Genomic DNA, 24,310 nt, shown 5'->3' with positions numbered 1-24,310 from the left:
AATGTTTTTTATGAAGTTTTATACGTAGCAATGCAGATTTGAAATGCTTGACACGACTGATTTCAACAAACACAAAGCCGAAACTGAACTCTGGCATCAGTTTTCTTAAGAACCAACACGATATTTTGAAATAAATGACGGTCTACGGACAACGGAATACATACAATGTAAGGAAAGTCTGCAATGCGGTGACTGAAAAATTTTATTTTCAGTAATTGTCGTCTTATCTATGTATTGTAATTATAGTGCCAATGAACACTCGAGATTCTTCCGAGTAAAATAAGTCCAAACACAATATAAACGGGACTATTTTTATTGACTTAAATACATAATTAAAATAGTTTGCTCCATATTAAATCGATATAGTGTATTATATCTGAATAGTGTACACATATATATTAGCATTGTAAATAGTGTAATAGTGTAGTGTGTGAATAAATTATTTTTTTGTTACAAAAGGTATTTTTTGTATTAAATATACTATAAACGAGAGACTAACATTAAAAAATACATAAAATAATTTATACAGAATAAATATACTAATAAATAATAAATAACAATAATATAACATTTAATAAAATATTACATTTAAATAAGCTGACATAATTGCGCGCTTATAGCCACGCGCCGTTTCATCGCAGCGCGCCGCGCCGTATCCCGACGAACGACCGCGCTAGTGGAAGAGCACCACTGGCGTCAACGCATGTCGGGCGAAGATATTTTGCTTTCTGGTTCGGTAAAAACGTCGACCATGCAAACTTCACAGGGGGGTTTCTCAAGATAAAAGTCTGCTCTTTCGCGTGGTATAGTTCAATTTTTCGCTGGACCCTTATTTTTTGAGATAAATTCGAAAATATCCGCAAAAATTGGTGCAAAAGTGGTGCATCTCCGTCTTTAATCATTGTTTAAACATGTTTAAACAATCATAATGTATTAATATTGGATATCACTGTATTCAGGAAAGTCTACAGAATCGTTTGCTGTAAACAACAATTCAATATCTTTTATAATAACATCACAATATTTGTTTAAAGTTGAAAAATATGTCTTTTTTTAAAACTCCATTTTCTCAAAAACTGGACGTATAGGAAAAAAATTAAAAACAGATTCGGAATCAGCGCAAAAAACTCTATAAGAAGGACCCAACAGTATATTGAAATCAAATTTGGTGTTGGACAGTGTAATTGTTACTTGTAACCAAAAAGTATAAAAATCGATATTTTTTTCTTTATATTTTGTGTACATTATCTTTTTCAATAACAATCAACTTTTTATTAACGATTTTTATCGGAGAACATTTTAAAATATCTGTTATTTTTGGTCCCTGCTTAAAATCCATAGTCATCAATGATTTTCAGAATTAATTGTACAGAATGTTTCAAAATTATATATTGCAACCACTGTAGCGAGATTCTGCACCTTTAAATAAGTGGAGATTTGTTACAAAAATGGACCGCAAAATTGAACTTTACATTGAATCTCAAGGTCGAAATGGGTTTTTATCGTATTTATCGTATAGTAGTCATCGCGACGAACAAAAGTCTCAAAGGAACTATCGGTCTCAATTCAACCGTTCTCTACAAAAACGACTTTAAAGATTCGCCAAATATTTTACTCTGTATGTCTACAGGGTGTTTTAAAACTGTATAAACTTGGAGAGGATAATAAGGGAAAATAAGTCGAAAATATACAATAAGTTTTTTCATTTGACGCGTCGTTTCCCAGCAAATTCACTAAGAATCCGTCAAGTTCACGTGCCTAGCGTTCTTAAGAAGTAGAATGAGTCGGTCATGAACAGACACGTCAGACGATTCCTATTCAATAGCACGCGCGTGTTCGTTTTCTCGGAAGGCAGGAGACAAATGAAAAAAAATTTGTTCTACATTTTCTCATGTAGAATCATCCCCTCCACGTTTATACCATCTTGGGACACCATGTAGACATATGAAATTAAATAGTTTACGAAACTTTAAAGTATACACGTAGAAAGAGAATATACAACAAAATAAAGTACTAACTTTTATATAATATACTAAAAGATTTCATTCGTTTCCACTTGAAATTTTGTGTGTACAACGGTTTTATTTTGTCCTTCAGTGTAATCTTGGAACAGCCTGTAAAGGCTACCGACTACCTGTTTCGTTGATAATATTAGGACTTTAGAAAAGATTCGAATGGTATGTTCAACAGAAATTACGTGTATCAGTTTCTTACTATATAATTTTAGTCTCATTGTTACCTTCTTTATAGCATTTTAATGTAGTCTCTATAAAATTCTCTTGTAGTATAAATTTTTAGCGGTACACGTTTTGTAATCTTTCTGTTTTCAATCTCAGCTTTCTAATTTTTGGAAATTGCTTCGTTAGTACAATTTAATATAGTATTCTCCCTGCAAACATGGCACAAATGTTGGCCAACATCGACCACGTTGACTCTTGTAATTGGCAAAGTACACCTCATTGTGAATTCATATTTTCCATAAACATACTGCTGTATTTACGAACAAATTATTTACTGAATTGTTAAAAGTGGTATTGCGACAGTATACATATATCGTGGACGGAAGTGTTAGATGGAAAAATATCCTCATTTTTCTTTAATAAGCCAAGAAAGCCAACTTTACTTTCTTAACGAAGACCTATATCTCATTTATTTCAGTGTGATTTCATCTTAGTTGAAAGTTCAACCACGTTTTTCATTATTTTTATAGCCAATGAAATTTTATTGAAACTTCTCGTGGACACGTTCACGACGATAGGAAGTATGTAAAAGTTTGTTATGTCAAAGAACGGTTTCGCCAGATGCGCAAGGAAATAAAATGTGCATTCATAGAGATCATACTGCTCATTTCATTGTGCTCTAGAAGGTTGCACCTGCTATAAATGCATAAAGTACGTAGCGTAGTTATCTCAATCACGTTTTATCTCTCCAACAGTCTGGCAATACCTTTTGTCGTAAAAGTTCCCCATTTGGTGAATAGTATTTTACGAAAGGATAAAACTTTCTTTTGGACTTCAAATTCAATACGCGAATAGTTTGGACCGACAAATATAATAATCATTGTTGAGAACATACAACTTATTTCCCTTGTTAGTAAATACAAAATGAGAGGACTGTTATTGATCTTCGTTGTAATATATCTTAACATTACCAAATAAATATCTTCAAGATTAGAGTACAAGCTTGTATTTTTGTATTTCGCATCTGTGGAATCTGTCAACTGACGACTTCATTCATCTTTGCTAGAGAATTTCTGTGACTTCTCACTTTTGAATTTATGGCGACTGCGACAAATCCGTCAAATCAATTGTATCTGTCTAATTTTATAAAGGGTGTCCCAAAAATGTTGTACATTCCTAGAAGGATCGATTTCTGAAGTGATTTCAAATAGCTATTTTCTTTCCGAAAGTGTTCTCCGAGGCTCTATTTTTGAGGATAGTAAGGTTAAAATAACAAAATTGACATTATTATTGTTTATGTTCCTTTAATATCGATCGTATAATTGTTAATAAAAGATGTATTAATGCTCTCGGCGCACTGGTTCGATCTGATTTTACATCAAAAGCAATTTTGGAAATAAATTAAATTTTCGACGTTTCGATCTACGTGTAGATCGTTTTCAAGAAAACTATCAACTGTGTTATGAAAACTAGTGTTATTATCATCACTAAATTAAACATTGAACGTCAAAATATTGAAATCTATTACCCTCTTCTCGTTGAAAAACGAAAGGAGGAAAGATTCAAGAATACGGGACCAATTAACTGGAAAAACACCGTAGTCCTTCCTTATGTCGAGAACATTTCTAACGACAGCAAAAGGATATTCAGAACAGTAGCAATACACACGATTTTTAAAATACCATATTATTTGAAAAATTGGTTCCCATCAATTAAAGACAAGTTACCACTTTTAAAAAGTTCTAATATTGTATATTCAATACCGTGTAAGGGATGTAACCAAGTTTACATTGCTCAAACGTCGAGACATTTAGAAACACGAATCAGAGAACACAAACGTGACATCTGTCTACACAACACAACACATTGCTTTGACAAGACATTCAATAGAATTTGACCATAGATTTGACTTCGAAAATGCAAAAGCAATTGATAAAGAGGTTAATTTAAATCAAAGGATATTATTGGAAACGATTCATATGATTAAACATCGAACATTACTGAACCAGTAGTGTTTGAAAATGAATTTCTTCCAAACAAGTATACTATCCTGTGACTTCACCACGTACAATAACACCTAAGTGTAATCTTTTGCAAACAAAAATGCTTTTCACAAATTGGTCATTATTGATGTTATTTTAATATTACCATGCCATCTTGGTATACATGCAGTTAATAGTTGTGATTTGACTTTTCACGGTTTGAAATAACCGCCGAATATCGATTGGTTATGTCGATCGAGGATCTGATTGGTTCGTTTCTATTGGTTTCACGTTTGCCTCAGTAGCTTGTGTAACGACATGAGAACAGCACGTGTTTCGTTGTTTCAATTTCAATTTAGTTGAAATAATTTCATTAAGCAAGTGAGTAACAAAATACACAATTTCTGACATTCAATGTTTAATTTAGTGATGATAATAACACTAGTTTTCTGTTTAATAATTCACAGACGCAGTTTTCTTGAAAATGATCTACACATAGATCGAAACAAAATTGCTTTTGAGGTAAAATCAGATCGAACCAGTGCGCCGTGAGCATTAATACATCTTTTATTATTATTGTTTACTTCAAGATTATATCCTGTCTAACAATAGCTTTCGAGGCCTATACTCGTCTACTTAATTGTAATAAATCGGTCGTCTCTACAATACTCTAAGGATGCGATGTGGAAACACATAGAAACATAGAATGTCCTATTTTTTGTCGCTGACTGTACCGTTGTATCCCTGTCATCCTAAACCGCCAACGAATCATCTAACGAACAGTAGAGAGTATTACAGGGCCCATACTTTGAGGGATCAGACGAAAACAATAACAGGACAATCGGTATCGGACAGACGAGATCGCAACGAGATTCGCGAGCGGAGTTTTATTGCGTGATCGCGGTGCCGCGCCGCACATGCGACCGATTTATTACAATTGCTTTAATGGTGTATCAGCCGCGGCACGATAAATTACACACGAATTGACCGAAAACCGAAGCTCGGTGTAAATCGTACGAGCGGGACACGAAACTGAACACCGTAGATTTTAGGGCTGGGGGTGGTCGGAGTGCGGGGGCGGAGGCGGGGTCTTCAATTCACCGATGGTCAGAGGGTGAAATCGTTGCGGTCAGCTGGATTAGGTCTGATTCGATTCCGGCGCAGCCTCTTGCCAAGATCCATTTCCTTTCGGAGGGTTGGCCGTTTTCGAATTGGGCCAATATCGGGCGGCGAACGATCCCGCCAGGAGGAGCGGCGGGAAGCGAAGGAGAAGTGTCATCGAGAACCCACTTTAGACACTCGATGTCGCTGGTTGATAGTAAAATGATATAAGCCCGGCAGATCGGGACTGTCCCTCGGCCACCGTCGAAATCTTCACCGCGGTGAAATCTTGGCCAAGGTAGTCTCCGACACGACCGAACCATCAGCCGCTCTAAACGTTTCATGTACTTGTGAATTAGAACCTTCGTTACTCTTGCGCCAACGAACTTCAAGGGAATCGCAGATATAACTGGTCGACCCAATTCGATGGACGTTCGAAATGCCACAACACGAAATAACACCGCGTATAAACGTCCCGTCTGGCACAGAGTTCGTTCACTTTCCCGGCAATTGTGTCAATTGCTTGTACTTACAGGGCGACTTTTTTCCGTCGGGAAAGTGCAGTGTTCTGCGTTCGATACAACCATAATTTCGTCCTTAAATGAAGGTAGAACAGTTGCAAATTAGGGAACCTTCTCAAACTGTGGTTTCACTTTAGAGTCTACAGCACAGTTCCTCAAGGATTCATAGAATTTCAGTTTTTCCTTACTTTTTTTCTTTCGTTTTGAATCTAGTCTTTTAAGGTTAAGACACAAGGTATAACTGTAATGTGTAACAACCTTTTTTCAAACTTCTAAGTTCGAATGCTATTTCTGGGAGACACTTCTGGGGTAAATACAAATGTGTAGTTTTAATTCTACCGCGTAGTTCTCGGAACAGACAGTTTTAAAGGAAGCACAAATTCCTAACTTTGATGATGTCTTCTATTTCTAAGATCTAAGAATAATTACTTAGACTTATTGTTATAAAGGATCGAACCGTAGCGCCGAAAACATTTAAAGATTTACTTAGACTAGAGCTGGGAATTGGCGGTCCATTGCTATCCTACGAAAGAAATAGGAGATAAACTCAAGCTAGGAACAGCGTTGCCAGATCACGGGAATTGACTCGAATTGATAATAAAAAGTTACTCTCTTGGTACCAGTACTGGATTGATCACGTGACATTGTGACACATGGACGACAGAGACAAAACGCGTCACGTGATTGGGCCGTGGCGAAAGCGTGGGGGAATAGCGTTAAGAAGAGGATGGTGGACTGGGAAGAGAGAGATAAGTCTTAATCTGGCGATTCTGTTTAAGAGTGGTGCCGAAGAGTGGGAGAACCGGAAAAGTGGAAGAGCCGCAGCGACGCACTGTGGTCTAAAAGTCGGTTCTAGAGCGCGAATAAATTAAAAATATCAACTTACGTAAATCTGTTAAAATTTATACTTGGTATGTATACCATAATAACAAAAGCAAAATTAGTAAATCACAGTATCCGGGAAACTCTACAGAATCTTTTGCTGTAAAGAACAATTCAATATCTTTTATAAAAATATCACAATATTTGTTTAAAGTTGAAAAATATGTGTTTTTTTTCAAAGCCATGTTTCTGAAAAACTGTGCGTCTAGGAGAAAAATGAAGGACAGATTCGGAATCAGCGCAAAGAACTCTATAAGAACCACCCAACAGTAATTGTGGAACAAATTTGGTGTTGGACAGTGTTATTAGGGGTATTCGTCGCATCGGAGTGGGACAGAAAATTGAGGAAATATACAAATGTCGGAGGAAGTCCAACAAAGGAGATTTGAAAGAGTTAATGATAATAGTAAATTAAAGTAAATTAAGTCTTTTCAAAGAGTGAGACTCGCCAAACTATTTTCATACTCACTGTAAAACAAACAATTCATTCTCAATTTCGGTTTCACTATTTCTCTCAATGAGTTTTAGATGCAGAAAATAATATAGTCGCCCCACAGCACATGCACGTTTATTACGTTCTATCAGAGTATACGCAAAGGATAGTATTTACAATGTGAGATTTATGTTTCTAACAATTTCGGCGTTCTGAATTATCTACTGAATGCTTTATTCCAGCACAGTCGCTATTCATGATACAGCAGTGTGCACGAGGTTTTTATTTATGTTGCAGCGATAGCGATCAATTTCATGGCAGTTGTGCAAGTTTCGCGAGTTACTGGTGATTTCAAAATGAGCCAGCGTTCATCGGTCGGAGCTTAATTAATGCGGTGCAACGTAGGTATTCGGGTTCGATAAATTGCGTGCCAGCGACGAAATTGGACGTGTTATGCGGTCTTCAGCGTTTTGAGGAATTCTTGAGGGATTGGGTCGTTCGTTTGTCTGATTGGAGGATCGCGGTGCATAGTCGGTAGTTGCTTACTATCTCTTGGCACGCCACCACCGCCACGGCCGGCAACCACCGGCGGCCCTTTTATATACCGGTACACGGCACGCCAATCCCTAATCCTGCCTGGTAATTGTTTTTGTATCCCCTGTGTCAGCCAATTATCGATTCAGTCCGAAAACCGGGCGTAATCAATTACTCGAATACCTTCCGACCAAACTGTTTGCGCACGTCCTGCGACCTTTTCTTTCTCCACCCCTTGCAACTTGAAAATCTTGGTGGAATAAAAATGCTGCTTTCACTCAAGAGAGTGAAATTATTATTCAGGGATGGATTAAATCATTCAATTGATGGACTAGTTCTGGATATAGGGAAGACCGGGGTTAAAAGTTCCCGGGAAAAATTGTTCGGATCATTATTTATAAAAAAGGAGAAGAAAGCGCGACTCTTTTTCAGTTGTTTCTGTTATAGAAGCGGGTAATTCTTATAAAAGCGGCTCTGTCGTTCATTTTTGTGGCGTCCGTTTTGAAGACTCACAATTAGTTACATACCAGTTAATACATGTGACCGGTGATTATTGCATAATTTTGAGAAATGTATGGTACATGACTAAACACTTTTTAATGGATCCTTCAATAGCAACAGCAATTTTCATTGTGAACTAACAAGTCACCCTCAATAACGTCATCTAATAGTTATATTTAAGATTGCGCAATGTAAAAGATAATTTCTATGCTTTCTATTGATACAGCACAATTATTGAAAATCCTATTAATAGGCTCCTGGTAGGTAAAGTGTTAAGTAAATATTATTCGATCCTAAATTTTTCGGTTTATTTCGATTATTTAATATCGATGTCACTGATTCTTTTATCCTTATCGATCAACAAAGAATAATTGAGTCTATTGGAGGACTATTCACAACAGAATTTCTCAACAGTAGAAATAAAAATAAACTCGTTAAAAAGAAGCATTGGTAATATTTTGTTAATTAAACAAAAAATTAAATCATTTTTGTAACATTTCTCAAAGCTCGTCCGTAAAGGGGCTAAACTGTTGTAATTCCGTAAATACAGGGTCACACTACCTCCTTTTAAAGTTTGAAGCCTCTACTTTTGCAACGTTCATTCTCTTCTACGAAGTTTTTGCATGATACAGAGGGTGAAAAGCTGTAACCACGTATTTCCTCGCAAATGCTACAAATTAAAATGTCTTTAAAAACGTTGGAAAATTTACTTTGTGACAAAGCCTACCGTAGATTTGAAGATTGGAGCTTCCCGTTTACGACGGCCCCCTAAAACTTTATACATACAGTCGGTGTACAAAGTATTCGTACACATTTTAAAAACGAATAACTTTTCCCGACAGCTTCAGTGTTTTTGAGACGTTAGAAGGATTGGTTTACTAACTAATGTGTAAATAATTTTTTAAAAATTGTTATTGGTCGCAATTGCTGAGGAAAACGTAAAGATCACGATCTCTAAATTTTTTGTCTGTGCCTGTATTGAAAACTTAAAACATGTATTTTGTAAATCTAAACCAGTTATAAGCATGTACAAAGTTTCATTCAATGAATCGGTTGACGCTTAAAAAAGCTATGGACATTGTAAGATGTCAAAATCATTGAATTTAGGATTCAAATCGCAGATTCTTACAATGTTTCGTATTTTCAATCAATTATGTTTCATAAGAACCTTGATCTATTTCGAAGAAACTTTTTACATGTATATAACTGACTTAGATTTACAAAATACATGTTTTAAATTTTCAATACAGGCACAGATAAAAAATGTAGAGATCATGATCTTTACTTTTTCCTCAGCATTTGCGACCAATAACAATTTTAAAAAAATTATTTACACATTGGCTAATAAACAAATCCTTCTAACGCCTGAAAAAAACTCAAGCTGTTGGGTCCAATTGTGAAAAAGTTATTCGTTTTTAAAAGGTGTACGAATACTTTGTACAGCGACTGTATGTATACGATTTTGTTTTGGTCGTTCTATTGAACTTCAAGTGAAAAGTATATCGCCGACATTGAAGTAAGATGAGGTATAACTCGAGAGCTTCACAAAACTGAACTTGTGCCTCCTTTCAGTTTCATAAAACGACCCAAAAGCTCGTACATTAAGTTTCAAGGGGTCGTTCTTAAAGGGAAGCTTCAATCTTCAAATCTATGGTAGATTCAGTTATGAAGAATGTTCAAATGCTTTTAGGCATGTTTCATGTCTTCAGTTTCCCACCCGTTATATTACGCAAAACAACTTAAAAGAACGTGACCGATAAATTATGAAAACAGTAGCCCCCAAGCTTCAAACTAAGCCCAGATTTATTGTTGGACGAGTATATTTTAGGAAATTAACAATAGTTTACATAAAAAGAATTTTCGAAAATCGAAAATTTATAATGTCAATACATTTGTGAGCCACTGCAGCTTATTTCCTTCGTCTGTATCTTCTTTCTGAAACACCTATTACATGTATAATAATTTTATTGGATATCATAGAATGATATATTTTTTGGCACATGTACAAAGTACCATGTGAAAATGTAAATCAATGGATGAGTGTTTGTATGTATAAAAATGTGGGACATTTTTTCGTTTAAGTTTTAATTATTAATACCGCGCGCAATTGGCCGATATCCAAACCGAATTTTCGTCAGCACCGAAACGATTTACAGGAAAATATTATTCTGCATTTTCAATTTATTTTTGCACATGGAATCATGAGTATTCGAGTTATGTCACCGGTTGTGCTGCATCCTATGCATTGCGCTTTCTATGTTTTGGAGCATCGATCGCATTCCTTGTATCGTAAAACCAGATTTTATTCCACGTGAAATTTCCAGACCGTAATTATTTTGCTTTTTGTTTGTTTGTATTGCAAAGCTATTTGAAGGCGCTACCAGAGTTCAAGGGAATTCCCCAGATCAGGGGAATTGACTTGAGTTCAGGGGGAAATGTTACCCCCTCTCTACCAGTACCGGATTAGTCACGTGGCATTGTGGCACATGCACGACACAGATGAAATGCGTCACATAGCTGAGCCGTGGGGAAAGCGTGGGGGAATAGCGTCGTAGAAGGGGAAAATAGAGTGGGGAGACAAGTCTTAATCTGGCGACTTTAGGCGCTACTGCAAAGAGGAAACAGCTTCACAACAAAAAGTAACAATAAAATATACAGTAAAGTCGCGTTTACTGTCCGCGATCGGGTACGCGATAACTGTCCAGTGCCTACCCACTTACTAATACCTACCCTACTTACTAATCGTGTTATTTTGTGATCCACTAGTATTCAATGTACACATCGACACTGAATATAAAATCGATATCTTTCTCGATATTCCAGTAAATACAAAAAAATATGGAAAGTGCAGATTACAGAGGTTTAAAAAAGATGGTGTGTGTTGTTATAATCATTAGTATAATAAATAATGTATTTCGATAAAAATATGTTTATTGTATACAATTATAAATTTATAGTCTGAAATCCACTTCAAATGATTCTTACCCTTTTTTAAGCCAAGTGCATTTAAGTGTATTTTGGAGCTAATGCTACATAGTTTAACGAAGACATGACTCGGGCAAAAGTGCATTGATGTTAAATGAAGAATTTATACACTCTAAATAAATTTTGAAAAATATCACATTTTTAATAAAGAACAGTAATCACATTATAGTTTTTAAGTACACTATATATTTTCTTTATTACATTTTTAAATTACAGAGGAATTCAATAGTTACATGCGTCATTTGGATTATGTGATAAGCTCTATTCCTTTGTCTGTGAAACAGAGTTCTCGTAGGACTTCCATATTATTAATGGGAAATAATGCATAAAAATTCGTACATTTGTTTCGAGAACAAATATTGTAAATATCAATATTTACAAAATAGATCACATAGTTTTATTATCACATATCTGAAGTGAAACGTTTTACATTGAATTTCTATTTCTTTCTAGTCCAAGAATACTATTGTATAAACAAACTACAGTTAAGTCTTGATCTAAGGAAAACCCTCGAGTTCGTGCTGTTTCTTAGATGGCGTGGTTCTAATATTTAGAACCTTCTTATTAATATTTATACGTAGAAAAGGACCGCACATGTAAACAGTAACTGAGAAGTCTAACATAAGTGAGAAATTTCGGAATAATAAATCAGTTTTTAAACAAGCACAACTGAGTGCTTGGAATTGTATTGATGAAAATGTTATAAATAAATTGTTTGAAAGTATGCCTAGAAGTCTTGAAGATGTCATAAGAAACAAAGGGTATCAATCTTCATATTAATTATGTCGTTTTATTGTTAAGAATACACTCAATTACGAAGTTTCAATGCTGTCAACATACTTTCCGCAATCGATAAAAAAGTTATTTAACTTTTTCTGTCATTATTATAAACTTTATGTCATCTTTGGTGCTACATATATTAGTTTGTACTATATTAAATAACATACATAATATATGTTAATCGATTAATACCTAAATTATTGATTTAAAATAGAAAATATGCATTTTTGAAACATGTCAACGAGATCACCGAGTGCGAAGAATTAATTGTTCCTTAGAGGTTCAAGCTTTATCAATATCTCTGTTGCACGTTCCCGTTATGATCTTCTCATCTATCCTGAAGATGTGTCGTCCCGGGAAACCATTCACCCAGCCTCTACTTGTTAGATCGCGAATCTTGTGTGTTTGTGAGTAAGGCTTGTATTCGTAGCTCCGGGTGCCGTTGCCAGCATTGAAGCCGACCTAGCATTAAGAATAACATTAACAATATTATTTCATATCGATCGCCGATAGTCCAGGAAATTCTATTTTCGTTAGATAAAACCGTGAGCGTTACGAACCACTTGGCGATTTGAACGCGTGGTAAGAACGGCATCGCCGGATTACAGCATTAAAGTGCTAATCAATCATGTTTGCTCATAAATAGACTGCGGATGTTTATGCGATTTTTTATTGCAAGCAAATTTCAAGAAAGAAATAAAATCTTATTTTCAGTGGTATTCTTTATAGATCCGAAATAAGTAAAAATCGTGTTAAATTCTGTGGAATTTTATATTCTCACATTTTTGTGAACTACTGATAAATCTACTTTTTGCTTTTGTGACATATAAAAGCCCCGAACCTTCGATTTCTAAGAGACTGTTATCTAAGAGACTTCTAATCTTCGATTTATAAGAGACTGTTAACAATGATGTTAACACTTTACCTACAGGGAGCCTATTAATAGGATTTTCATAATTGTGCTGTACCAAAAGAAAGCAGAGTTTTCTTTTACATTGCAATCGTAAATGAAACTATTAGATGACGTTATTCAGGGCGACTTGCTGTTGGTATTGAAGGTTCCATTAAAAAGGGTTTAGCCATGTACCGTAGATTTTTCAAAATTATACAACATAATCACCGGTCGGTAATGTGTTAAGATGCAAACAAGAATATTGAAACTTACGAAAGCCGGAACACCACCTTCTCCGCTGATAATATCACCACCAGCCTCGGTGTGACTGGTCCACTGGATGTTCAAGTAGTTGAAGATCACATAAGTTGATACTTCGTCTGTAACAAGGACCATCTGGAAGGTGTTCGTTTTGTAAAGCGAACTGTCGATACCACCAGCGAAAGACATGTTCTTCCAAGTGACTATAGCAGCGTGTTTCGGGTCGAATGATTCAGCGCCGATGATGCCCTCGCGGATGTCCCACTTGACACGTTCTCGCATTTCCACGCCGAACTGGTCTTTCCTCGATTGCAGATCCCCTTCCATCCTGAAACATTTCAATTCGAAGTGCTGTTAAAAGATAATATTCTTTTCTTCGCAGTCGATTGTGAAGTCGAGCTTCGCGTACCTGAAGTAAACTCCCGGCCGTCGTTGATCTGTATCGTATCTTCTGGTTTCCCCTATGCGACATTTGCTGAAGAATATTCCTATGAAACTAGGATCGTTCTTTTTCGGCCAGTCCTTTACGGGAAACACGAGAGGATACGTGTAGTGGAATGGAGGGTCGCTGAATTCTAAATAACCATTTATAGATACCTAAAACGTGATCAATTTGTTTAATATGCGAGTATTTTAAGGGAGTGGAAAGTCAATCTGAAGGAATGGAATATTAATGTATTTGTTAATCTATCGTTGGTTGCGTTGAAGTTCATTCAGACTCATGTTCGATTTCTTTATTTTTTTTAAATCACTAACTATCGACTTAATTTTATCGCTTCGAACAAGTTCGATAATGCTTATAATATTCCGGGTTAAAACGGACCCGGGCGCCGCGCCGCGCCGCTGTATTAAATAGTTCATTCTATTTATTAACCAAGGGTGACGAGTTAATTCGTCATTGGACATTTCTTATTATCATCGGTGTGATGAGATAGCTTTCAATGCGTCGTCGGTATTTCCTCGAATCTAAGTTGATGAAACTGTAATACATACTATCCTCGCCTATGCCAACAGTAATATTAAAGATACCAACAAGCCTTTCGTAAGGCTTATAAACTAACTTTGTACTCGCGAAAATTAACGTTTTAAAAATGTCTATTCTGTTGACAAGTTTCTAAGATTATTGAAAGATCATTTTTTTATTTTGCATAAAAATCCACAGTCTCGTCATTAGACTGCGGATGTTCATGCACTTTGGCATCTGCGAATTTGCGAAATACCGGGAACCAGCAAAACGCTTGGCAGTCTATTGATCATCGACGTACTCTGGTGTAATTGAATTTGAATCCGTAGAACGGCAGCTGAAAGTTGAAGTTTTTGTGTATCTGAGGCGTCGACGATTGGATCTCTTTCTGATAATCGCTCATTTTATCGCCGTCGTAGCCCGTGTCGAAGTACCAGTACATAAACTGCGATCGGATCTCCTTCAATCGCTGTTTGGTTATGACATAGCCCGGTTCTGAGTCAGGCGGGCAAGGCGCGTACCTCTCCGCCTGGGGATCATCCGAATCTACAAGAATTTCATTTAAATGAATTTGTACAAATAACTTCACCATGTCGATGTCGATTGCACATTATGTACACAATGCCCTAAGCGCTACAGAACACAGGTAATTGTAAAGTATAACGACCCAACTGATTGCACGTTACATTACGACGATAGTTTGCAACTATCTCAGGCCAGCAGAATTCGAGACTATAACAATTCACGGAACTTAACGCATATTAACCCTTTGCACTCGGGGCTATTTTAACTCGAAAATTAAACATTTCTTCCGACCTGGAATAATTCCATTCTACAGGGTGAACATTATAAAGCGTTACAGGCGAATATCTCCAAAAATATTGATTACACGCAAAAATGTTTCAGATGAAAGTTGTTCAGTTCCGAGGGGGATTTTTATTTTTTCCGATGAACACTGCAAGGTGAGAAGGTCACCTTGATTTTTTTTTTAATGAAAAGACCTACTTTCGGTATCATGAATCGATTGACTATCGAATTCTGAGTAAAAATGTATTGACCTCCATATGTCCTAAATTTAATAATTAACGACATATTATCGAAACAATTTTCTTTCTTCTTTGGATAATATCTCGTTAACTATTAGCTTTAGGACATATGGAGGTCAACACTTTTAGACTCAGAATTTGATACTCTATCGATATATGGTATGAAAAATAGGATATTCCACTTAAAAAAAGAAAGTTGACCTCCGTCGTGGAGTGTCCGCCGGTAAAAATAAAAGCCCCACCGCATGATGTCCCTCTCGGTACTGAACAACTTCCATCTGAAACATTTCTGCGTATAATCAATATTTTTGGAGATATTCGTCCGTAACTCTTTATAATGTACACCTTGTATACATATGATTTTGTTTCTTTTTATAACTATGAAATTGACATAATACCTCATACAATACTTACTTAGATGTTTAGTAACTGATTAGATGACGACATATTTAATAATAGTTTAATGATAATATGAAATTGATATTGTTGGAATTTATACATTGACAAAAATAATCTACTCTTATTTAGTAGGTAAATTCAGTTTGTTTCACTCTCGAACACCTATATAAATGAACATTGTATCAATGCTGTCTACGACATGAAACTCTCAACTCTTATCTGTTTCTTAGATCGACGTCTGTTATTTTCTGGAGTGATCCTCACTTCTGTCATATCTGTCAATTAGTAAAGACGTGCCTCACAACGTGTCTTCTATATTTAATAGAATAAATTCTATTGCATATTTGATCGTGAGTGATTTATTATATACCCATATTCCAATAGATATACAATACTCCTCATACAATATTTACGATTAGATGTTTAGTAGTTGATTAGATACCGACATATTTAACAATAGTTTAATAATAATATGAAATTGATATAATACCTCATACAATACTTACGATTAGATGTTTAGTAATTGATTAGATACCGACATATTTAATAACGTAAATAATATTTTGGATAATGGTACAGTAATTTTTAACGATGACTCTGGGTCACACCACTCGAGTGCTAAGGGTTAACTCTTGATTGGTATCCTGACTCTCTCATGACCCCAAAGAGAATTTCTGTAAGAACTTCTATAATCGCAAATATAAAGTTTCTTGAACTTTTTCTCGAACTTGACATAAGGTAGAAGCACCAATATAGGTGACCAGTTAAGACAATTTCTCTGGGTAATTTCTGAATAATAGTAAATGGGAGACTCTATGCGTGTGTGTGAAAATACTGTTTGAACTTCTTACATTGTGTGACAGAGCGAATTTTTTAAAAATAATTGTATTATTCAAATTTTATAGACATTTTTGTGTCAGAAGTTGACCTATAGTAAAGCCAGAAGCACTAAAGGTGGTTACTTTATATCGTTTACTTGCAACGATTAGTACCAATTAAAGAATAGAAATTAATACCATATAGAATCTAATTTAGGAACAGATTGGTCAATATTTCGTGTGGCTTGCTTGTTCTTAATTAATATGAGAAACTATTATATATTTGTCTATCGCGCCTTTATCGAAAGATTATTATTACGTCCAGAAACATTATTTTTCACGTTTTCTTGAAAATTACTCACTTACGAGTGCCTTCACTTATACAGGGTGTATCCGTTAAGTTATGTCACCATATTTTAGGCATTTCCAGTAGTGCAATTAAAAAATGTTTTAGACAAAAGTTTCTCAGTACTTGATGAGCTACATGTTCGCATATTCTTAAATCTGAAAAAATGCTTTTTACCTAAAAAAGTAAAGGTCACCTTGACTTTTTTAAATGGCACTATATGTTTTGGACATCATAGGATTGTTTCTGACGTCGAGACGAATTTAACAGTGTACTATACAATGACCTTGAAATGATCTCAAACTTGAAAATTTTGTGCAAACGTAATTTTAATGAAGAATTATTTCTTACAATATAAATCAAGTTACATTAGATGTTCGAACCGCGATCCACCTTCTATGATACAGACCTCCGCTCTTTGTATTAGATTTTTCGTTGTTGCCATAATTGGGGCGTCTCGGTTTATGTTTATTCTCGTCGCTTCCCATATTATGTTTGTATTCATCACTTACGGTTCAGAATCATCAGTGTGTCATCGTGTCATCGATCTAATCAGCTTATAGATAGTATTCCTTCAGTCGTAGTTTAGTATATCACGATTTGATCTTTCAGAATGAGTAAGTTTTCAAATACAGAAAGATATGATATGTTATCTGTTTTCAATGAATGTGGAAAAAGTGCACGCCCGGCGGAAAGATTGTACAAAGAGCCGTTTCCAAATAGGATTTGTCCTTCTAGAGAAACGTTCCGTTATCTTCAAAAATCATTGCTTTTACGTGGTTTTCCTGATGGCAAACATCTTAGTCACAGTAGACCCGTCACAATCGAAGACAATGCAATATTAGTCCTCAGTTATTTTGAAGCCAATTCGCACGCGTCTATTCGACAAGTTGCAAAACAGTTGAATATGTCGGTCAAAAGTATTATAATTACGAAAAGATACAAATATCATCCATTTAAAATGACATTAGTTCAAGAACTGCGTGTTACCGATGGACAGCGGCGATTAGAATTCCTGGCGTGGCTAGCTGCTGCTAATGAAGAGGATCCTGAATTATTTACGAAAATCATGTGGACAGACGAATCTAAATTTACAAATAATGGTGTTTACAAATAATTTTACAAATAATTCAATCGACGAAATCAACGTTATTGGTCAACAGAGAATCCACACTGGACACGAGATCGCAACTTTCAAACTAAAATTAGTGTCAATGTTTGGTGTGGTATTTTAGATGGTTACTTAATCGGACCATATTTCTTTGATAAAAATTTGACAGCTGCTCGATATCTGAACTTTTTGGAAGAAAAACTTCCACACATATTGCAAGACATTTCACTGAACATTAGGAACGATATGTACCTTCAACAAGACGGGTGTCCTACCCACAATGCTATTATAATTAGGGGATATCTTAATAACAAGTTTAGAAATCGTTGGATAGGAACGTATGGTCCAATTCGTTGGCCACCGCGTTCTCCAGATCTATCTCCGTTGGATTTTTATCTTTGGGGATATCTACAATCTGTTGTATACGATACAGCAATCAATAATGTTCAGGAACTTCGAAATCGCATAACAACTGCATGTGATAACATAAACCGAGACGCCCTAATTATGGCAACAACGAAAAATGTAATACAAAGAGTGGAGTTCTGTATCACAGAAGGTGGATCGCAGTTCGAACATCTAATGTAACTTGATTTATATTGTAAGAAATAATTCTTCATTAAAATTACGTTTGCACAAAATTTTCAAGTTTGAGGTCATTTCAAGGTCATTGTATAGTAACTGTTAAATTCGTCTCGACGTCAGAAACAATCCTATGATGTTGAAAACATATAGTGCCACTTAAAAAAGTCAAGGTGACCTTTACTTTTTTACGTAAAAAACATTTTTTCAGATTTAAGAATATGCGAACATGTAGCTCATCAAGTACTGAGAAACTTTTGTCTAAAACATTTTTTAATTGCACTACTGGAAATGCCTAAAAAATGGTGACATAACTTAACGGATACACCCTGTATATAAAGTTTCTTGAACTTATCGGGAACATATTTGGCGTTTGAAATTACATATTTGAATCTACATTAGTATTACAAAATTTTCGAAAAATCCAAGGGTGATTCTTCAAAAATGCCAGTCAAAGGTTAGACATCAAGCATCGCGTGTGCCAGGGGTTTCAGATCTGAGAGCACCGCGAACGAAAGACAGCGAATTATGCACCTACATAGTACTCATAACGAAAGCGTAAACGGCAGGTATATCCAGTGATTCATGAGCGATTCCCGTTGGATTGAGTAACTGATGTAGATAAGATCTAACTGGTTAGCGGAGCCGTGCAACAAATAACTCTGCCGTGCGATCGATGAGCGATCTTCTTAAGCACGGTAAAACGAAAAATAATATGAGTGCAGCGTGTTTTATGGAGAGAAAAGAAAAGATGAACTTTCAGACAACAAACCTCGAGCTCCTAAACAATGGAAGCGAAACATAGAAAATAGCGGTCACGCCCATTGATACCGAAACATTCACCGTATCTAACATACTTTTCGTTTTTATCTCCAATCGTTCTACCGGATATACCTTCAGATAAAGTGACTTGCTCCTTCGGTTCCGGTTCGGCGTAATCCGGGCCCGCGGGCACTTTTCCGTCGTCGTCGACGCTCTCCACGGAGTTGTCATTTTCGCCCAGGTCCTCCATTTCCTTGTTCACGATTTTCGGCGTCCCCAGTACCCATGCTCCATCGTTGTTCGAGTTGGTCTCGCCTTCGTTTAAGAATGTTCTGGAGGTATATAAAAACGCAACAAAATTTTTGAAAATTTGACAAGATATAATTCTTACTAAATTAATGCAATTGCCAAAGTTCGGTTCGATTCACTGCGCCGTTTAAGAATTATAGCAACTTAAAGTTTGCACATTTTAACACGTCATCTTATGGAGAATTCATACCTTCATACCGTTTCATACAAACCCAGTTCATACACTTCAAACCCTATTTAAACCTTGAAGAAACGCAAATAGGAACTCCAGTTTTTTTATATGTAGTAAAAATTATGTAATGAATTATGTTCGAAATTTATTAGGATTCACTAAACCTTATCGGAACCTTAATCCTTAATCGGAACATGGCCTCGAACGTTTGATCCTGGTTCTGAGCGGATATTTGGCCCGCCAGCAGAAGCAAAAGACATCCGAGAACAGTCCATGTTGTGAAACCGAAACGTGAATCGTTTCGCATTTTTAATACGTCCAGGGTGGATGAACCGATTCGTTTAGTATGTCCAAAGACACTGAGCCTCGCTTCAGGTAACGCGAATCCCGATAACGGCGCTGATATCAATTATTTATATTATATAACGATTACGTTATATTACGATAACGCGCGTTTATCTCCTTACTGCAGGTGGATAAGCTAACATGGAAACTGAAACGAATGAAATAAACACGAAATTGCACGTGCTTGAAGTACCGCGACGCATCGCACGATTGTTGCACTTGTTTAGAAAAATTAAATTCGCTCTATTAATCATTCTGTGAATCATTTAAATTCTCGCATATTGACTTTGTTGTATCTGACAATGATTGACAAAGTTTCAAATAATTGAATGTTAGTATCAGCTGCAGTTTGTAACGTACATTTCTCAAGATTCCGATTCGAAACGTATCGGTTAAAACTTTTTATGAAACGTATTACTTCTCGCTGCAGCGTTTGAGATAAGCTACTGCTCGAGGAGAAATGTGAATCGTGCTTGCTATCGTGGTATATTCGAGACGTGCTTGTTATTGGCAGAAGCATTGAAACGTGCCGCTTCTTGCAATAAATTGGAATGTGCTAGTCTTCGTAAGACAAATGAAATGTGCCACTTTCCGTAATGGACGTCGATAAGTGGTACACCCCGTATTTTTCAGTGAACATCGTTTGAACAACGTCTCTCACCGTTCTGAATCATTTAGAGTCTCCTGTTTACAGGGCCTCGACGCGTTCGGTGGGAATCGGCGAATTTCGGGGATTAACTCGTGCTCGGGAACTTTGTCAACGGCAAAGCGTCGGAATTACCATTAAACATGAATATTTTATGCCACCCCCGCGGTAAACTCGGACGTTAGTTAGTGTGTTTCGCGGGCGTAGCGCCGCGGATGTGACGACGAAGCAATATTTCCCTGTACAATAACACCATATTTATGTAAGCAAATTCCCGGCCTCTCATCTGGAGAGGCTTTCGAAGAAGAATTTGCATTCATTTGGGAGTAGCTTATATACCAGTTGCTCGAAAGCCCGTTTCCTTTTTCATGCAAATTCGAAGGACTCCGTCGTCGTACCGGAGGGAACTTCAAACTCGTCGTCACAAAGCGGACAGTTAACTTCTTTCCCGTGGTCGCTCCACTTCTTCCCCCGCAACTTTTTTAAAATATCGAACAGTTCGTCTCCGACCGTGCAAAAATTTTCTCGCTTCCCCCGCTTTCCTCGGAAGTTACTCTTATCAATTAATTACAGAAGTTTCAAATACAATCTCCGTCGTAAGTTTACTTATTTTTTGCGCGCCGAAATGAGTTTGGAAGTCGTATCTTTAGCTATCTTTCGCCGGCACGCGAATCTGAAAGAAAATTCTTAACGAACTGCTTCTGCCCGGATTTTATTAGCGTTCCATATTAACTCAACGATATAAATCTCTGCAAGATTAAAATGAGACCGCAGTGGATCAAACGTGTATCTATGCACTCGGCTCTTTTGATTAGCTGAAAGATAGGATAAGTTAAATTAAATTTATTCAAACATTATCGAAATCGGTGGGTAGATGGCTGTTCTGCAGTTTCACCATAACTCTTTTCAATTATTTAACAATGTTTCACCCATTTGTCCATCCTAAACCTTTAACACATTATATACTCCTCAAAAAAATTAAGGGATCACTTGTGCAAACCCGAAAAATTGGTCCCACTTTACGTGATCATAACTCCGTCAAAAATTACCGTATCGTTTTCGTTAAACAATGGTTTGAAAGCCTGAAACCTCTAGTTTCAGATGCTATGTTGGCCTTTTACAAAGTTATAGCGAGATGAAGACAACATTGAGGGTTAACACTGATTTCAAATCTGGATTGGCAAAATTATTAGATTAGTTCTGTTTACAAAAATCGATTTCTTGCAAAATCTTGAGGTCGTAGACAAATTTTGAGACCAAACTTGAAATTAGCGTGAAAAAATCTACGGGAAATGATATATAGCATATTAAAAAGAAATTTCCGCGCGTGGTATTTGAGAAACCACATTTTCTTGAAATTCTACATGTTTAACGAATTTTCTCAACGTGAAAAAACGTTTGTACCATAATCTCCCTATTGTCCCATATTCTGCAAAGTTTCAGCTTTAATTTAAAAAAAATTTCATCGCTCTATCTCGATTCTATCGAAAATTCTTTGATCTTGAATCGAGTTTGGTCCAAATTTTCAGGCAGAAGATGAGATGTCAGGCAGCCGCTGCTTCAAACATAGCTGCCATAGGTAAAAAATTGTCGCAACGAGTTCATGGTGTACTCAATAGAATCGGCAGAATCTCTGCTTCAATCTGACGTTCGGATCATGGTATTACGATCATTTTTCGCCGAGATATAGCGTGTTAAAGGAAAAATGGAAATTGTGCATTTTTTAAGCATATTTTCAGAAACACCTTGTATATCGAAATGTTAATGAAATTGAAAAAACAAAAGATGAGCCATGAAGAGAAAGAAACGCTCTTTCTATTGCTTTTTTGCGCAAGATTCTACGATAATTTTTTCGCTTTCTGAAGCCAGTTAAAGTTAAAAAGCCCATATTTACTTCAATGTTGAATAACTGGAATAAGAAAAATCGCACAATATTCAACAACCACACAATTTACACAGGAAAGATAGCCCTTCCAAATGATATTAACGCGATTTATCAAAAAAATTTGTTGCTCCCCGTGTAATGTTCCAAAGTTGCACAAAATTTTTGTTAACCGTCAATGTTGTCTTCATCTTGCTATAACTTTGTAAAAAAACCAACATAACAACAATTTGAAACAGAGCATCTGAATCTAGAGGTTTCAGCCTTTTAAACCATTGTTTAACGATATCGATTCGGCAATTTTTGACGGAGTTATGATCACGTAAAGTGGGACCAATTGTTTGGGTTCGCACAAGTGATCCCTTAATTCTTTTGAGGAGTGTAGTTACGTGTCAGAAAATCATTCTTGACTTTTTAAAAAGTGGTCACTTGAAGAGTTGTCTGCGACAATCTCCCCCGATAAATAATTTTTATAATAAAAAGGCACAATTCTTTAGACGTACCGCGTGTACAATTACTGGGAAGTGAATGAGTCTGATCCGTCATGCTCCGAGGTGAAACGTTATTAAAAATTGATTTAAAATTATGAAAAGATATCTCAAATATAGCTAGTTTGTAGTGTAGGAGATGAGTTTAATAATTGTGGAACGTATTGTTTGTTCAACACATGCTTAATTATGAAATATAAGTAATACATAAGTCCAATACTCTTTGCATAGTAACTAAATAAAGCGCTACGGTCTAAGAATATAGTAATAAAAGATCCGTTCATAAGTGTAAATATTTATTTTATCCAGTCAGAACACTCACTAAAGACAAAAACACAGTAAAGTCGCGATAGTTGTCAGGTGCCTACCCACTCCACTGCCAGCCAGCGTATAAGAAAGGACAGCGTATAGGAAAGAAAGAAACGCGGACAGTCGCCGTTGCACAGTTCAAAGGCCCGCGTGTTCTCTTTGATCCGTACTTACATGCTGTCCTTCTCTACATTTGGCTTTCGATTAAACTCTAGGACGGTCGGCGCGGTAGACGCAGTCATAAAGAAATAATGTCGGTATGCGATAGTTGTCCGTACAGAACACAGGCTGGTTGACAACTATCGCGACTTTACTGTAACATGAAAGCAGTCAGAATTTATAAAAATAGATTAGTAAAAATCAATAGACCTACGAAGAAGTGTAGTGAGAGAATGGTTATTTTTATATTTTCAACACTTAACATGTTTTCTAGATTATAGTGCGATATCGTGAATTGAAATTATAACACATTCTCGTCTTTGATGCCGCATTTTAATGGCAAACTATCAACGTTCCTGAACCAGCACATCGTTTTGTTTTATATAACAAAGTACAATAGTATAATATTCCACCAATATTCTACCTCTTACATTATCGTAAAAAAGACTCAGTATGCCAATATTCTTTTTTATGCACTTGAGATATTCTCCCAATGTAAAGTCTACAATATACATATATCTGTTTAAATTTCTGCTGGTTTGGAGCTATTTTAGGTGAAATGAAACACGAAATGTGTTTCAACAAAAGCACTGTGGGTATACCTGAATTTCTTATTTATACTCTTCCCTTTTCCGATAAGAAGTTCTAGGTTATTAACTATAAACAGTGAAATGGAAGTGGCTACCGTCCCCGACAAAATAAAATTACGGTCGTAAATAATTCCGCGCGCGCGACAAACATTTACACGAACCGCTTTCAGCACTCTCTAGTCCGCTTGTTCCCTCGCACTCTATGCAGTCAATATCAAGAAGCTGAGAAAAAAAAATATAAAGTATCAGGATTATAAATCATTACAAGCTCAGTCGCGATACGACCTACGCACGCACCAAGAAAAGTTAAAGGGGTCGCGATAATATTTC

The 24,310-nt window shown here is 36.2% G+C and overlaps 2 protein-coding genes across 4 annotated transcripts in view; one reads left to right on the top strand and one right to left on the bottom strand.

Annotated features, from left to right (window-relative positions):
- The window catches only part of LOC143219220 (protein O-mannosyl-transferase TMTC1-like), a 719,300-nt gene that overhangs the window by 72,787 nt on the left and 622,203 nt on the right, over positions 1–24,310 (top strand). The gene's annotated exons all lie outside the window — the stretch shown is intronic.
- On the bottom strand, positions 11,313–20,012 carry LOC143219389 (protein mesh). The gene is made up of 7 exons (XM_076445401.1): positions 19,726–20,012; positions 19,162–19,505; positions 15,726–15,736; positions 14,318–14,545; positions 13,462–13,649; positions 13,065–13,380; positions 11,313–12,361 (listed from the first exon to the last, which is right to left on the bottom strand). The coding sequence occupies exons 1-7, from the start codon at positions 19,866–19,868 to the stop codon at positions 12,182–12,184; spliced, it is 1,410 nt and encodes a 469-aa protein (XP_076301516.1). The 5' UTR covers positions 19,869–20,012; the 3' UTR covers positions 11,313–12,181.

The sequence above is a fragment of the Lasioglossum baleicum genome, chromosome 2 (assembly GCF_051020765.1).
Source record: "Lasioglossum baleicum chromosome 2, iyLasBale1, whole genome shotgun sequence".
NCBI classification, from domain to species: domain Eukaryota; kingdom Metazoa; phylum Arthropoda; class Insecta; order Hymenoptera; family Halictidae; genus Lasioglossum; species Lasioglossum baleicum.
This window is presented reverse-complemented; position numbering and strand designations above follow the sequence as displayed.